Below are 16,221 nucleotides of genomic sequence, written 5' to 3'. Positions count from 1 at the left end.
CAAATGGTAAATACCAATTAGATATTTAATTTTTGTTATTACATAAAGATTTATAAGCGCTTGTTTACAAATAAAATCCTTTCATTTGCTGCCACCTGGTGGTTAAACCTGAATTGAAATAACTTTGGTGAATTGATGGATAATAGGAAATAAAAAGTACAGCCTACGAGTAATTTACATGTAGCAAAAATACGCAACAAAACGTGAACGGGATAAAACGCGATCAATATTCATAAAATAATTAATTCGTTTTACATAGATTCATTGTCACCGTAAGTTTTCCTTATTAAAAGTTTTATGTTTTAATTTTACACACGCTTATTTTGAAACATATAAAACGTTAGGAAGGGAAACTTAACAATAAGCTAAGAAAGTGAAAAATCTTACCGAGTGCAAGTACAGACCAAAGAGGAATCTCTAAAAAATAACTGTTAATGCCAGTAGAGGGCGCCAAGTGGACGGTTAAACAAGATGTCACTCATGTTACATTGGTCAATTTCCTTCCTCTTTATCTACTTGACATTTATTTTTTATTCATTAGATGCTGTTTTAGTAAATAAAATCAGAAGAATGTATCTTATCTAGCCGTTTAAGCCAGCACGCTTTTTAGAATTAAAGGTTGGGCACCATAAAGAACCTTTAACAGCCACAGAACCTTGTTGTTTTTTTTAGGTATTTAGCTTGGTAGTTTTAAAACATAACATTCACTTGATGCATAATCAGGAATAAAATATAAATTTTAAGTATGCGAAACAAACATACAAATAAATAAATAAATGTTTTATAAACCAATAAACAAAAATAAGTGTTTTGGACGTACTTGACAACAAAGTACAGTGAGGAAAATATCGTCCAAAATTTTACTTATGAGAGCTTACACATTGTTTGATATCTGTAGCAAGGACAAACACAAGCAAGAGCGCGCACTGTTCGTTATTAATCATTAATAACTAGTTAACCTACCATCTTGTATGGTATGGTAAAAGACCAGCTTAGATTAAGATAGTTTTGAAAACCTATTGCCTCCTAATGGCCTAAGTAACTTAAGAATACGGTTTTGCGCCCTTACGCACGGGTTGGGTTTGGACTCGACGTCTCCTTTAAGAAGCCTGAATGCCACCTCTCCTCCTCCACCTCCCTTTTCACGCTCCTCACATCTCAAAGAGGTGTTATTGCATTAAGAATAAACCAGCCGAGCGATCAAAGACCCGAATGGAGTTTGCTTTTCACCTTTTGCCAACGGAATCCTCAACAAGGAGATAGTAAAATAAAGCTTTAGCGCAACGGTTTGGTTACTGGTCGAGAACTGGATTTCTTTTTTACTGCTATCCAGACTTGCGTTTGTTTAAACTGTGACCAGGAGTATCTGGGTGGATTACGATGTTATTGTTCATCACGGGCACTTGACTTGACTTTTTGGAGAGTTTTTAATGCGGTGTTTGGCGTCCTGCTCCCCGAGATCTGGAAGTGTTGAGAACGGAGTCGGTGAAACGGAGTCTTCCTCATGGCGCAACGGGTGCGTAAGAACCTCACAACAAAAATCCTTAAACGTGGCCGCCAAGGCTTATTAATCACGTGCCCTGACAATATACAGAAAGCTATTACAGTCAGATGTCATTTAATTCATTAATAGGATAATGTTGATGCGTGTGCACGCGTTACGTGTGCTACGTTTAGGATACACACCGCAACAAGTGAAGTCTCCAAAAACTCTGACCTTTCATTTTTTTTAACTCATGATGTAATCCCTTATTGGACTTTAAATACATTTTAATTTGTTATTATCATTTTACCATATATTTAAATGACAGGCAAAAGAGTAACATGATGTTTGCAGTCAGTTCCTGATACATATTTCTGTCGTTGCATAGCTGTGTGAGACCGATTTAATGGACCGACATTAGGCCCTCTCATAGCTACTAAACTTTGTTTTAGTTTTTAACTTTTATGCGCCTTTATATACTTTAACCTAGGCCACACCATTTGTAGCTATTTTATATTACTTTATATTTGAATTCGGGAAGTACAATAAAACTACGCCAGGTTGTGATAAGTTCAGACACAAAATTAAACGAATTTGTTTATAGCCGCACACGTAAAATAAAGTGAATTTAATTTGATGTCAAATACCAATTTAAACTTTTCTTATGTTAGAGTTGGTTTAAAAATTAAATGCGTGTCCAAATGATTTTAAATAAAAATCAAGCGAGATACAAATGCTAAAATTAAAAGCCTAACATACAAATGCAGGTCTCATTAAAGGCCTCAAAGTAAAACCGGTTCATTAATTTGTTTATGTGTTAAACTACTGACATGTAGCCTAATTAGTTAATTTGGTTGAGATTGGCAATGTGTTAGTTTAACTATAAAGTTGGGGCATTTCCCCTGCAGCGACAGCTTGTGTGATTTATGTGTGTACAAGAAAGTCCAAATATCATTTTAAAACTTCACATTTGCATTCCCTTCAGTACGAAGATCTGGTACATTACGGAATGGACGCGGTCGGGATACCGTCTCCGATGTACGGCGATCCTCACGCCGCGAGAGCCATGCAGGCGGTGAGTCACGGGCCGCAGCTGCACGCGCACCAGTACCCGCACCACGCCGCTCCCGGTATCCCATCGCCCGTTAACGACGCACTGAAACGGGACAAAGACGCCATTTACGGGTATGTGCGTGCGCATAAGTGCTTATCTGTGATTAAGAGGAGATCATGAAGACTGCAGGACAGCATTTCTTTCATGTAGGCTAGTTGCTTTTTCTGAAACATTAAAAGCATTTTGTTCATGTGCAGACAGCACATACAAATGCACTTTCATTACTAATGGTGAATATAGGATATGCATATTTTATTAATGCTATGGCTGTGTCAGAGTTTTTGGCCTTCAACATTATTTGCACTGTTTTGCATATAAAACTTGCATAATGTTGTAAAACGTTTTAAATTTTAATTTAATCTAAATTTCATATTTTAAATCTATTAGAAAATTGCCTAGAAAACAAGGCCTTTATAAATGAATATCGAAAATAATTTTATTTTATTAGCAAACAGCTTATATATATATTTATAGCGAATTTTACTATTACAATATTATTTTTATTTTACACGATATATTTATTACATATATTAGTGGTCTGATATCGACTATTTTTATCAGTGAACGTTACTTTTAAATAGCCTACCTGTTGCAAAGTGAGATTTACAAAGTAAACTCTTTAATATTCAGTCTTGCCTCCCTAAAGTTATTAGAACACCCAGATATTTTTATATTTTTAACATATCTGAAGAATTTAACTGAACAAGGCAAGGCCTCAAGCCTTGGCGACTTTGTTGTTAAGTCAGGCAAAGTTGTCTTTTCTCCAGACATATAAACTCCATGGATGTTTTGTTTTTCAGACACCCCCTTTTCCCATTGCTTGCACTAGTTTTCGAAAAATGTGAACTGGCAACTTGTACGCCGAGAGAAAGCGGCGTTACCGGAGACGTGTGCTCGTCTGAATCATTTGACGAAGATATTACAATATTCTCAAAACAGGTCAGGCATGAATCTCACTTGTCTGATTCATAAGCGCTCAATCGAAATATGAAGAAGTTAATAACATCCAACTACAACAATTAATTGTTAAGCGTCTGTGTGAAATCTTATTATTTGTTTCTGATCATTTTGCATTACTTTTTACATGACAGATAAGGGCGGAAAAACCTTACTTCTCGTCGAATCCAGATTTGGATAACTTGGTAGGTCGCAGATAAGATTAAGAAACGTTTCAGCATAAACATAATACAATTATTTTTTTGTTAATCAGTGTACGTGTTTTTATGTCATTTTATTTTAAATTAATGAAATATAATTAAACTGTGTGACATGAGTGGTCGCTTTGTTTTAGATGATTCAAGCCATACAAGTGTTACGATTTCATCTGCTCGAATTAGAAAAGGTTAGTTTTATTTCTAACGATTTCCATTGATTAATATCTATTGTGTTAATTTTATAGTATAAATAATAACATTGATTATATGTCAATAATATTTATGTTAATGTTACATGTAATTTTCTGTATAGGTACATGAGCTGTGTGATAATTTCTGTCACCGCTACATTAGCTGTCTGAAGGGAAAGATGCCCATAGATCTGGTGGTCGATGATAAAGAGGGGGGATCCAGATCGGACGGCGAAGAATTTACACGCACCCCAGGAGGGGCAGACCAGGCAAGTCTTCATTTATATACGTCTATTTTATTTATTCATTTTTTTTTTCGTTTTTAACGAGAAGTCTGGAATATTTGGGATTTGTACTGAGCCAGAGAAGAAGAAATTAAGAGTTTGGTGCCAAAACGAGATAACTCCGATTTTTAAATTTGTGTCAAAACATGTTTCTTATTATGTTTTTATTATGCTACTTAGTTGTAGGCCTATTTTTTTTAGTTATGAACGCTTGAATCAAAACAATCATAAAGGTAATAATAAAAATACTAAAAAATGCTATAAATTCAATCTTAATAATTTTAAACAACGAACGTACGTAAAAATTCTGTGTATGTAAAAATGAAATGTGTCGTACAGCTGGACTAGGCCTATTTAAGTTAAGAGAAAAAAATTAATGAAACTAAAAAAAATTATAATAAAGAAATGGAGACCAGTCACAGTATCTGCTATTATACATTTAGGCGAAAATTCTGATGTTAAAAATGAAAGTCCAAATACAATCACTGATAAACAGTTTTGTCTTTAATAACGAAACATTTACTTTTCTAAGGTAAAATTACACTTTTGGTTACATTTTATGTTTCACTCATGTAATTAATTACTATAATAATAATAATTACACTAAAATAATTACATGCTGTTCATTTAAATTACTCAGTACCGACAGTAACATGAACACAAAAGTAAACAATGATATTTTAGAAAGTCAAAAGTATGGATCTCAGAAAAATGACTACCTCGTTGCTTACAGTTTTATTGTTTACTGTATCGTTTGCACTGTTGTCGTTGCGCTTGAATTGCGTGTCTGTGTTGATGTGGTTTTGTGTGTCTCTGTCTTTGTGTTTTGTGCCCGGAAAGTAAAAGATCTTGATTTATTATCTGCGTGTCCTGTTTGCGGTGACATCTCCTTTATGCAAAGTGTTATTCTGAGAGCAAAAATCATTACAAGAGCAAACTTAAAACCGGCTGTGCGACAAAAAGACAATTTTATTTCATTTTCGTTTCCCCAACAGCTCAGAATGAAATAAAACAGGCCTAAGAAAGACGTCTGGAATGCAGAGAGGGAATTTATCTTATAAAAAAAGAACATAAAAAGGCATCAAGCCAGACTGGGGCTAGTTGTCACACAAGACTTATCATACAGAAACTGCTGCAGAACAGTAAGAAAATGCTACACAAATGTTTGTTTGGTTAACAAGGTTCCTTGAGTAAATATTTGACATTTTATAATCTTTTATTTTGTTTGGTAATTGTGACCCTGTCTGTGAAATAAAGCCTATAATCTAATGATCATTAAAAATAGATTTTAATCATTGATTTCAAACTTACTCGATATTAAAGATATAAAGGTTATATTTTCACAGAATGTTCTTTACATTATGATTCGAAAACAGAAAAATCACTAAAACACATATTTCACAGGCAGGGTCACAAATTGTTTACTGTTTAAATTTTGCCACAAAATGCATATTAAATAAGCGTTATACTTTGTGCAGTAAAGATCAAAATAGTAGTTTGTATCACTGTAAAAAATTCTGTAGAAATTACAGTATTTCTGGATATTATAGCTGCCAATACATTGTAAGCCCAGACGAGTTGATTTTTACTTTAAAAAACATAGGGTAACTTGCTGCCCTAAAAACATTTGTTAAACAAACAAGTAATTTTAAGTTAAACAAACAAGTAATTTTAAGTTAAATTTACTTAAAATTGCTGAACAGGCCATTTAATTTTTTTTTAACTGAATGTAAAACGTCTGGTTCCAGTAATATATCCTTGTTTGATTAACAAAACATTTCCTTTTCTACAAATAGTCAGTTAAAGGGGTAGTCCACTTTAAAGATGGGGTCCATTGACTTTTCATAGTAGGACATAAAAATACTATGGTAAGTCAATGGGCTCCATCTTTAAAGTGGACTACTCCTTTAACAATATGAGAAACTTATTTTAACATAGTTTTATAAAACTTGTTATATTAAGAGAATCAAATCTTTTGAAGTGAACGATAAGCTCTTGCACTTTACCACAAAAATAATAAGCTACAATGATAACAAAAAACAACTGCAGTAGTATAAATTAAGAAAAACAAACAGTAAAACAACAGTAGCAGTTAATTTTATGCATGCTGCAATGCATGATGGGTAAAATTTTCATATCCAGAGACTTAATAAGCTAAAATAAGTTGATACAACTCAAAATTTCTTGTTTTTTTCAGGGTTTAGGTTAAGTGAACTTATTTATTTGGGTTAAAACAACATGAGGGTTAACAGTGTCACTTACTGTAGATTTTACATTTATGTTATTTACTGGCAACAGTTTGTTCAAAGTTAAATGAACTTGAAACATTGTCAGTCTATATCTTCTACAGTAAGTTACTGGCAACCAGCTGCATAATTACAGCAATTTTTTATATTGTAAATTTTTTACATTTACTTTATATAGTATTTATTAATTCACCGTATTCTTTTTTCCAAAGCAACTTATAAATAAGACAGCATTTAACATTTTATCTAAAGAGCAATAAGCATAGTCTAAAGATTGTATACGTGCCTATATACGGTAATCAATGACGTTAAAATTGTGACAACTAACCCCAGTCTCTACCAACAATGTATGAATTATTCACATAAATATATTCTAGAAAATATAGTCTGTCGTGTAAACCATAAGAGGAGTAGTTGACGTCTATAGGTGCTGTAGAGTGATATATACAGTGGCTCGATGAACAGGTGTTTTGCTTCACAGTTGTTCCTATATCGAATATTTTAGCACAGCTGGAACACCGCATTGACCAATCGGCATCCAGGACCGTAACTACCTATTTAATAAGCAGAAATGCTCTTTTGTCGGTCGGCTTCGCTTTTGTTTAGTTTCTTCAGTCTGTTAGAATTTACAGTATGGTTTTCAGAATATCCCGTGCGTGTTTGTCTTTTGAGTTATGTACAGATGTTTGTGCGTGCATGTGTGTATGTGTGTGTATATACACAGATGTGTGTTTGTGTTAAAGCAGTCTCTAGTCTTTTCAGACAGTTTGCTCTTGGAACATATGTTCCATATTACTCCTTACAGCACTGTTCTGGTATGCAGCTCTATACTGTATTTAACCAATAATATATTACAGTGAACACAACTTATTACTCTCTCTCTCTCGCTCTCTCTCTCTCGCTCTCTCTTTGTCTGTCCCACTCTGTTTTCCTCTTTGTCTGTCTGTTTGTTTCTTTGTCCATCTCTCTTTCGGTTTTGTTTGTATCTCTCTGACCCACTTGGCTTTCCATATGTGGGTCTTGCTAAGTCTGTCTGTCTCTCTCTCTCTCTCTCTTTCCACCTCTCACTGTCTACCTGTCTCTCTCTCTCTCTCTAGGTGTGCTGGAGGGAGGATGATGCTACATCTGTACATTCTTCTGAAGCGGCCGCTGCCTGCAGCAGACACCACAGCTCACACAATGGAGACAACAGCAGCGAGCACGGTAACACACACATATACACACACACACGCACACACGCATGCAAGTGTTGGTAAAGAGGTTAGTGTGTGCCAAGTGAAACAGAGCTTCAGCAGGTTTGTCATCTCTAGCATACATTTGCACTTTAGCACCACCACAGGGGTCTCCTACTGCACACACATACGCAAACAGGCAGACGTACAGACGCACACATCATCCAGAAGACAGCTCCTTAATAAGTGCAACCGCTCTGTGTGCGTATGTGTGCGTAGGGCTGTGTGTTGGACAGGAAATGGTGCATGGTGGTTATAAAGACTCTTCTCTGTGCTCCTCAGCTTTAAGCACCAACCATGGCCAATAAAAACCAGAGTACATACTTCCCCGAGCGCACACGCGTGCATCTTTGTGCGTTCTGTCTCAGCTCAACAGCTGCGAGTCTGGCTCTGACAGAATATTTCACTACCTGAACAAAACAACAGACAGACAAACACACAGCTAACCCCTCAGAGGCCCACCGTAGCGAAATCGCAACGGTCGATTAAAGCAATAAAATAATACCTATTGTGCACCAAATACGGGTTAGGATAACATACGACAGCAGCCCACATTCTCTTCTTCCACCAGGGAAAATATTTATAGTCGGATTTTCCAGTAAGCCAAAGTCACACTGCCTTACTAACCGGAGTGTAGTCTGGTTTTTTACGTGTGCGCGAACGTACCACGAACGCACAGCCTTGCAAAGTGTAGTTTATTTGACTTGATGTGTACACTGATGTTAGACCAATATGATCTCACGGAACGTCGTGTTATAGTCACGAAAAATTAGATTTTAATTTATTCGTGTCCATGGCACAAAATTCAGCTTTTTTTCGTGCCTTGAACACAAATGCCTTTTTCGTCTCACTTGCACAAATTTATAAATAGATTTTCGTGTCCGTGGCACAACGTTTTCGTTTTATTTTATGTATTATTTTCTAAATTTTTCCCCCATATTTTTAAATCATTGTCGCTTGGGGTTGGAGTTAGATTTGGGGTTTGGGTTAGAATGTACTTTTATGTATTGGTTTCTACATTGTTTTCTTCCGCTTTTAAACTATTCTCGATTAGGAATTGGGGTTTGGGTTAGGATGTCTAAAAATGTAACAAAGTGATTCCAACCCCAAGCGACAATGGTAAGAAAATAGGGGAAAAAAGAGAAAACAATACATAAAATGACACGAAAAAGAAAGTCGTGCCACGGACACAAAAACCTATTTAGAGAAATTGCGTGCCAGTGACACGAAAAAGACATTCGTGTTCAAGGCATGCAGAAAGCTGATTTTCGTGCCATGGACACAAATAAATGAATAACATTTTTTGTGACTATAACACGACTTTCCGTGAGATCAGGCTGTGTTAGACAAATGCGCATTGCGACAAAATGCAATGCATCTGAGCTACATTCTTCTGTGCGCGCATGTGCGACCTACACGTACAAAGTGCGCGCGGTTACAAAAATCCGGCCGTGTGCATACAATGTGCGCTTAAAAATTTGCTTATTAACCAGAAAACTGGCAACATTATAAAACATTGTTAACTTTAGTAAACCTTATGCTGCGTACACACCAAACGCGACACATCTCGTTCCTTGCTCTAAATTTTTCTTGCAGGATTTAACGTAATTTTTCGGTTGAGTTGAATATTTTTAACTTGTACGAAGACGCGTTTGAGACGAATAGCGCATGTTTTTGCGCCATCGCACTGCCCAATTCTCCCCCGCGCGAGTTTGCGTCTATTCGCATCTTTGTGTTGAATTTGTTTGTAATCTACTCTCGCAAATCGTTGACTTCGCGTTTGGTGTGTACGCTCCATTATACGTATGGCTGAACGATTATGCCAAAAATCGTAATTGCTGATTATTTACCTTGATATTCTAATTGCAATTATTATTAATGCTTAATAGACTTTATACTAATGTTTTATAACTTTCTATGAAGCAACTGCATAGTGAATTCTAAGCATCCAAAACTAAATAGTATAATGTAAATAACAAATAATTATGGGAGTTATGTTGTAAAAAATCCAAAACGAATGGCTAAAGGACACGTCAAATTATCAATGTTAAAATCTCTGATTCACCACTGTATTTGGTGCTCAAACATGCTGCCGTAACGCACAGAAATGACCACAAATGGACAGCTGTAATGTAATTAAAAATTTTGGCAATTATTTAATTGTGTCACCCGTAACTGTAATCCCGATTAGTTGTTCGATAAATTGTGCAGTCCTACTTAAACACATTTTTATGTTGCGTGGGACTGAAAATAATTTTAATGCTTTTCATATAAAAAAATCTGATTTAGTAAATCACAGGTTTTTAATGTAGACTAACATCATTTTAGACTTATCTGAGATGACCGGATCTAAATTTCAGATTCCACCATGCTTGGAAGTTTTCCAAGTTTGTCAACTCAAGAAAGTCTTGTGTAACCTATTAGTGTCAAAGCCTTTTAAGTTTACTATTTATTTGTTGTTCTCAGGTGACTTTCTGGATCAGAGTGTTGCCTCGCCAAGCACAGGAGAGGAGGAAGACACAGATAAAGACAGGAAAAATAACAAGAAAAGAGGGATATTTCCCAAAGTGGCAACCAACATCATGAGGGCATGGCTGTTCCAGCACCTCACGGTAAACGAAATTCAACTTTTAAGCTCTTTTAAGATATTTTATGTTCCCAAACCAGCACGTTTTGCTTGTTTATTATTTGCTTATATATATATATTTACACATACGAATAAAATGTATAGCACTTTGGGTAAAACCATCTGCCAAGTGCAATAAATGTAAATAATTACGGTAAAATTGCTTTATAAAACTGATAAGCGTATTGAGGCTGTGCAGTACAGTTTTGTTACTACGGTTAAATTGCATTTGTTATTCGCCAGATGTAACCAATCTTTAGTTTACAGATCTATTTTAGATCTGTGTTAGATATACGTCGTAACTCTATTATGTATATAGATCTATTTATCAATTGTGACGGGTCTAAACTTGCCCACCCGTGTTATTTCAAGCTCGCTGAAGCTCATTATCTAGAGGCTAGTTAGTCAACACACATACGCACCACTAATGACCAATGTAACGGTATATTAGGGATGAAGCGCAGACAGGGTTTCCTTTCTGTCGTAATGATTGTTACCATGGAAAAAAGGGGGCGTGCACAACCCAGAGTCCCTCCCCCTCCTTAGAGCCTTGAATATACAGTGTTTCTGCGGGGATTGAACAAACACACACTTCTTATTCCAACTCTCCTTGCGGTTTTTTCTCCCGCTGTCTTACTGGGAAACTTGTTGAAACTTCCTAACAAACACAGGCACCACCTCATAAACACTTGATCTGGATAGGCCATGATCTGAATTGGGTATTTAGCGGCTCGTTTGTTCCAGATGTGCACCAGCGGAGCTACAAAACTACTCCACATTATAGAGTAACAGAAGAAAATCTCTGCTTTTAGATTGACAGACTTTTAAGCAAAAATATAAAGCAAGAAGTAGTGAGAAAACCAGAGTCAAAGTAAATATTATTTCATATACAGAAAGGAGCAATTTGCTGTGACCCCACTGTGCGCCCAAAACAATCGACTCATGTGTATTTCACTGGAATTCGAAAGTAAACACATAAGACAGAATGTGGACATCAAGGGCACATCAAGCATACAGATAGATGACATTACAACATTCCCTAAGCTCAATAGGGGGTCAAAGGTCACCAGTGTAAAAGAACGCCCTCACCCCGCGGGTGTTTTTATTTCAGTACAGTCGCCTCTTTTCCATTCAGCTCCAGCAATCACACAAGCACAATAAACACACATACACACCAGCCCAACCGTCTGTTTGATGTCTAAAGTTTAGAAATACGAGAAGCACCTACAAATGCAATTTGTACGTTTTCCAGCCGTCCACGAGGACTCTGATCATTTTTAATCTGCATATTCGTGTTTGTCAGGGGCAAATTTGATTTTGCAAACCTCCGCTTTTCCATGACCCGTCACTGTGTGGCAGAGCAGACAACCGGCACCAATCGAATTAAATCAAAATTCGCTCACTTTGTAGGAGGAACGGAGCAAAACTCTATTTCTGGTTTTCCGATGTTAGCTCTTAAAACTGTCTCGATGCACTAACATGATATTTTTTCCGAACGATTAAATTTAATTGACAGCATTGGCGGAAAAAGTTTATCAGTGACTCGTTTTCATACGTTCCCCACATAAAGCTGTTTTCGGAGGATGTGAAACATAGCCCAAAGGTATTTTAGACATACAAGAGAAAAGAAGGCAGAGTTTCATTTTTGGTGAACTATCCCAGAAAGCACTAAAAGACGTCTAATAGTCCTCCAAACATAGCCCAGATATCTAGGATAAAACAAGGCAAAATTTGGTCCGTCAGTGAAAATCGAATAGACGTCTTACCATAGACCCACCCCCCCCAATTTTTTTTTTAAAGTAAATAAATAAATAAAACAAAACACATTGTAATCATACATCTCGCAAGTTATTTACGACTAGGGCTGGGCAAAAAAATTGCTTTTTCGAGTAATCTTTTTTTTTTACGTGGTTGATTCAAAATCGATTCTCAAAGGCCACCAATCGATTTTTTTTTACGATTAACGTTAATCTAATTAGTCTTCTACGGAGCCCCTAAGAGGACATAGAGAAAAAAATTAATAAAGTTTAGTTTTGCGTGCGCTTGTGAAACTATCGCGCATGCACGCAAAACTAAACTTTATTAAATTTTTGGTTTGGGAAGTTATTGGCTAAATTAATTAGTTTAAATCTTTTTGGGGGGTGTTTTAACCTAGACGTCTGGGCTATGTTTGGACAACTATTAAACATCTTTTAGGGGGATAATTCACCAAAAATGAATTTTTACTCCAATGTCACCTTAGGGACTCTGTAGTCTTTTCTACCAAACTTACTTTTTTCACATACAGTTTTCATCTTTCAACAAAATTGTATTGTATTTAACATAATTGTATGCATTTGAAAATTAGAGATGGGTTCTGTTTTAACGTACCCAAGTGTACCTAAAATAAAAGAGTTTAATACAGGTTTGTGGCTATTAATTAAATTGTAAACTTTTGTTCACTGTTCTTTTTGTATAAATATAGTATTTGTATTAAATCTATAATCATTGAATTGATTCGAGAACCGGAAATCGAATCGATTTGATACCTTGTGAACCGAATTCGAATCGATCTGGAACATTTGAATCGATACCCAGTCCTATTTACGACATGTAACCAAATTTAAGTTTATTTTGGCTAGAAGTGGGTTACTCTTAGCCGGACAATATCCAATCTATAGTTAACCTTACTAACCTCCACCAATACTCAGGCTTTACAGCAGATCTCTTACTAAATCCCTTTATTTATACTCTGGTCATCTTACGCTACTGTTTTTAGCCCGTTTCTCTCCAGCCTCAATTTTCCTTTGAAGTGCCGGAGCATTTGGTCGTAATGAGGGAGCCGCAATTAGCGTCAGTCTCAAAAAAATGAGAAGCCGAGGGCTTTCGTGGGGGTTGGCGGTGGAGTTCATTTATCCAAACTGCACGGGCATGTTGGATCTACTGGGGTTCCACCCCCCCCGGGGTCTCTCCAGGGTCGAACTCGCTGTTATCAAAACACCATCCATTACCGCTCTGACAGCTTCTCCTGGGGACCCGGGCCCTACTAGACCTACAGGGAATTTCCGTCCTTTCCACGTGAAAGAAAGGGATGGAGAAAGAAAAATGTCGGAGAGAATGAAAGAGAGGTGATTCATCACGGCCAGACCCTTTTTTCGTAAACGGAGAAGGTTGGGGGGGTTAAACGGAGATGAAACAGAGAGCCATCGGACAGAAATGTAAAGCCTCGATGTGGGATACGCCGAAGATTGTAGCTGCAAAGTTAATGAAAATCTCAGTTGGCCTGCTGGGTCTTTGAGGGAACGTCTCTTTAAAACCGAAAATCGGTTTTATGCAGTGTTTGGGAAGCTATATTAAAACGGTGGCTTGCCAAGAAAGCCAAGCTACTTTAAAAAAAAAAAAGTAATAATCGAGTAATAATCGAGTGTGTTGTATCTATATCTACATAATTCACTTAAAGGTAAAGTGTTTGTTTTTATAGTTGATGGTTGATTTTGGCTTAATATGCAGAAATAACTATACTGTAAGCTATTTATAGGTTGATTTCTCTGAAAAGACTCTGCGGTGCTATCAATTGCTCTGTTGGTTTAAGCCTGTGGGTTTGACCGGTGGCCTCAGTTTTGAGACGGTCTAGCGGTTTGTTAGTCCATTGGCAAATAGTTTGGTTTGTGATTCCATTTCGTCACGTCAACATTTTACAATAAACACAAATTTACGCATTTCACAGATGCTTTTATCCAAGCATTTGATCGGTTGGTGTGTTCGTTGGTTTTCGAACACATGACCATTTGCGCTGCCAATGCTCCTCCAACTGAGCTACAGCAACGAGACAAACAAATCTATATACAGTCACATTATAAAAAACGGTAACAAGTCGCATTTTTCCTTAATGTATGAAACATTTTCCTATAGAGTAGTCTAGATGCAGTGTGCGAATACGATACACGGGCCGTCGCGCACACCAATGCACGCAGCTGCAACGTTGGGTGAGGCAGGGCGTGTTTTCGACTCTTTTAAGTACCGTTCACCCTGAATTACTGATCATTAGAGCCCTAACAGCTTTACTGCCTCTGTAAACAGGATAATGACCCCACACACACCTTCAACTCCTCATTGCCTTTCACAGAGCGCACACACACGCCTCCAGCCAGCACGGCTCGCCCGGTCGTAAAGTTACACACCATTTGCTACCAGAGCTCTCGCCCTGCAACAGGTGTTAAGAGAGAGCAACTCATGGGTGAGGTGTTTATAGCCGCCGCCGTAAAACCGCTGCTCCAGAATCAGTTTTTAATACACGTCCCAATTAATTTAAGAGCGCAGGGCTGCCCTAGGATCAGTGACCTGGGCTAATTACAGGTCTTGTCAATGCCTGCATATCCTTTTGGGTTTCTCGGTTGTTAGGGCCGTCACCGTTGGTTACAGGATAGCAATTTGTAATGACTTTGTGGCTCGGAGGCTAAATCCCAACTGGCTGATTTCGGGTCCGCAGATGGGTTTGCTTTTGACTCGAGGAAAAATACGATGTAGGCAAATTAATTGAGACAAAGGGGATAAATACATGATTTATAATATTGTTCGTTTTTTTGCAAATTAAGAGCTTATTCATACTGTATTATATCATTTTGTTCCTGTTGTTCAGTTGGTAGGGCATTGCTTCAGCAGTGCAAACATTATGGGTTCGATCCTAGGAAACACACATACTGGTAAAAAAAACATGTATAGCTTGAATGCACTGTAAAGGCCGAAGTACTTTTCATTTTTTACACGTATGCGATGGTCCACGTATAGTGTGCATAACGCAATTTTCGTCATCTGAAAAGTATGTGCATACTATACATGCACTGCCAGATTTTTGAAACACCACATACATGTATGTCACGCATGCACCTACAGTACAGTGTAGTATGAAGATGCATTGCATTTTGTCGCAATGCGCATGCATTGAACGTCTGTGTACACATACAAACAGAAACTTTAATTCGCCAGGCTCTGTGTTCGAATGTGCTTGTAAGTTCACATAAACGTAAAAAACAGATAATACTCTGTGCTTTAGTTGATTTAGATAAAAACATCTGTCAAATGCAGTGGTGGCCGGTGACTTCTCTTTTGAGATGTGCAAATTCAAAATTTGTGTTCGGTGCATTGTGTAAACCTATGTGCATCATGTGTCATGTCAAAATATGTGTTTGGTGCGTCATGCAAAATTATGTGCATCATGCTACATGTCAAAATATGTGTTTGGTGCGTCATGCAAAATTATGTGCATCATGCTACATGTCAAAATATGTGTTTGGTGCATTATGTAAATTATGTACATCATGCGACCTAAGTACATCATGTGAACCTACGTACATCATGTAAAATTATGTGCATCATGTCAAAATATGTGTTTGATACGTCATGTAAAATTATGTGCATCCTGCTATATGTCAAAATATTTGTTTGGTATGCTGTGTGAACCTATGTGCATCATGCGTCATGTCAAAATATGTGTTTGGTACGTCATGTAAAATTATGTGCATCATGCGTTATGTCAAAATGTGTTCGGTGCGTCATGTAAAATAATGTGCATCATGCGTCATGTCAAAATATGTGTTCGGTGCATCATGTAAAATTATGTACATCATGTGTCATGTCAAAATATGTGTTCGGTGCATCATGTAAAATTATGTGCATCATGCGTCATGTCAAAATATGTGTTTGCTGTGTCATGTAAAATTATGTACATCATGCGTCATGTCAAAATGTGTGTTCGGTGCATCATGTAAAATTATGTGCATCATGCGTCATGTCAAAATATGTGTTTGCTGTGTCATGTAAAAATATGTACATCATGCGTCATGTCAAAATGTGTGTTCGGTGCATCATGTAAAATTATGTGCATCATGCGTCATGTCAAAATATGTGTTCGG

General features: G+C 37.0%; 1 protein-coding gene across 1 annotated transcript in view; it reads left to right on the top strand.

Annotated features, from left to right (window-relative positions):
* The first annotated feature begins 1,070 nt into the window (after positions 1-1,070).
* meis1a (Meis homeobox 1 a) overlaps positions 1,071-16,221 on the top strand; it is a 31,730-nt gene continuing 16,579 nt past the window's right edge. The window contains exons 1-8 of the mRNA XM_065295305.2: positions 1,071-1,516; positions 2,469-2,668; positions 3,398-3,536; positions 3,689-3,739; positions 3,889-3,939; positions 4,065-4,211; positions 7,570-7,675; positions 10,171-10,316. Of these exons, the coding sequence (XP_065151377.1) occupies positions 1,505-1,516; positions 2,469-2,668; positions 3,398-3,536; positions 3,689-3,739; positions 3,889-3,939; positions 4,065-4,211; positions 7,570-7,675; positions 10,171-10,316 (852 nt within the window). The 5' untranslated portion in view covers positions 1,071-1,504. The remainder of the gene's footprint in view (positions 1,517-2,468; positions 2,669-3,397; positions 3,537-3,688; positions 3,740-3,888; positions 3,940-4,064; positions 4,212-7,569; positions 7,676-10,170; positions 10,317-16,221) is intronic.

Source organism: Paramisgurnus dabryanus, chromosome 4, assembly GCF_030506205.2.
Source record: "Paramisgurnus dabryanus chromosome 4, PD_genome_1.1, whole genome shotgun sequence".
Lineage (NCBI taxonomy): Eukaryota > Metazoa > Chordata > Actinopteri > Cypriniformes > Cobitidae > Paramisgurnus > Paramisgurnus dabryanus.
This window is presented reverse-complemented; position numbering and strand designations above follow the sequence as displayed.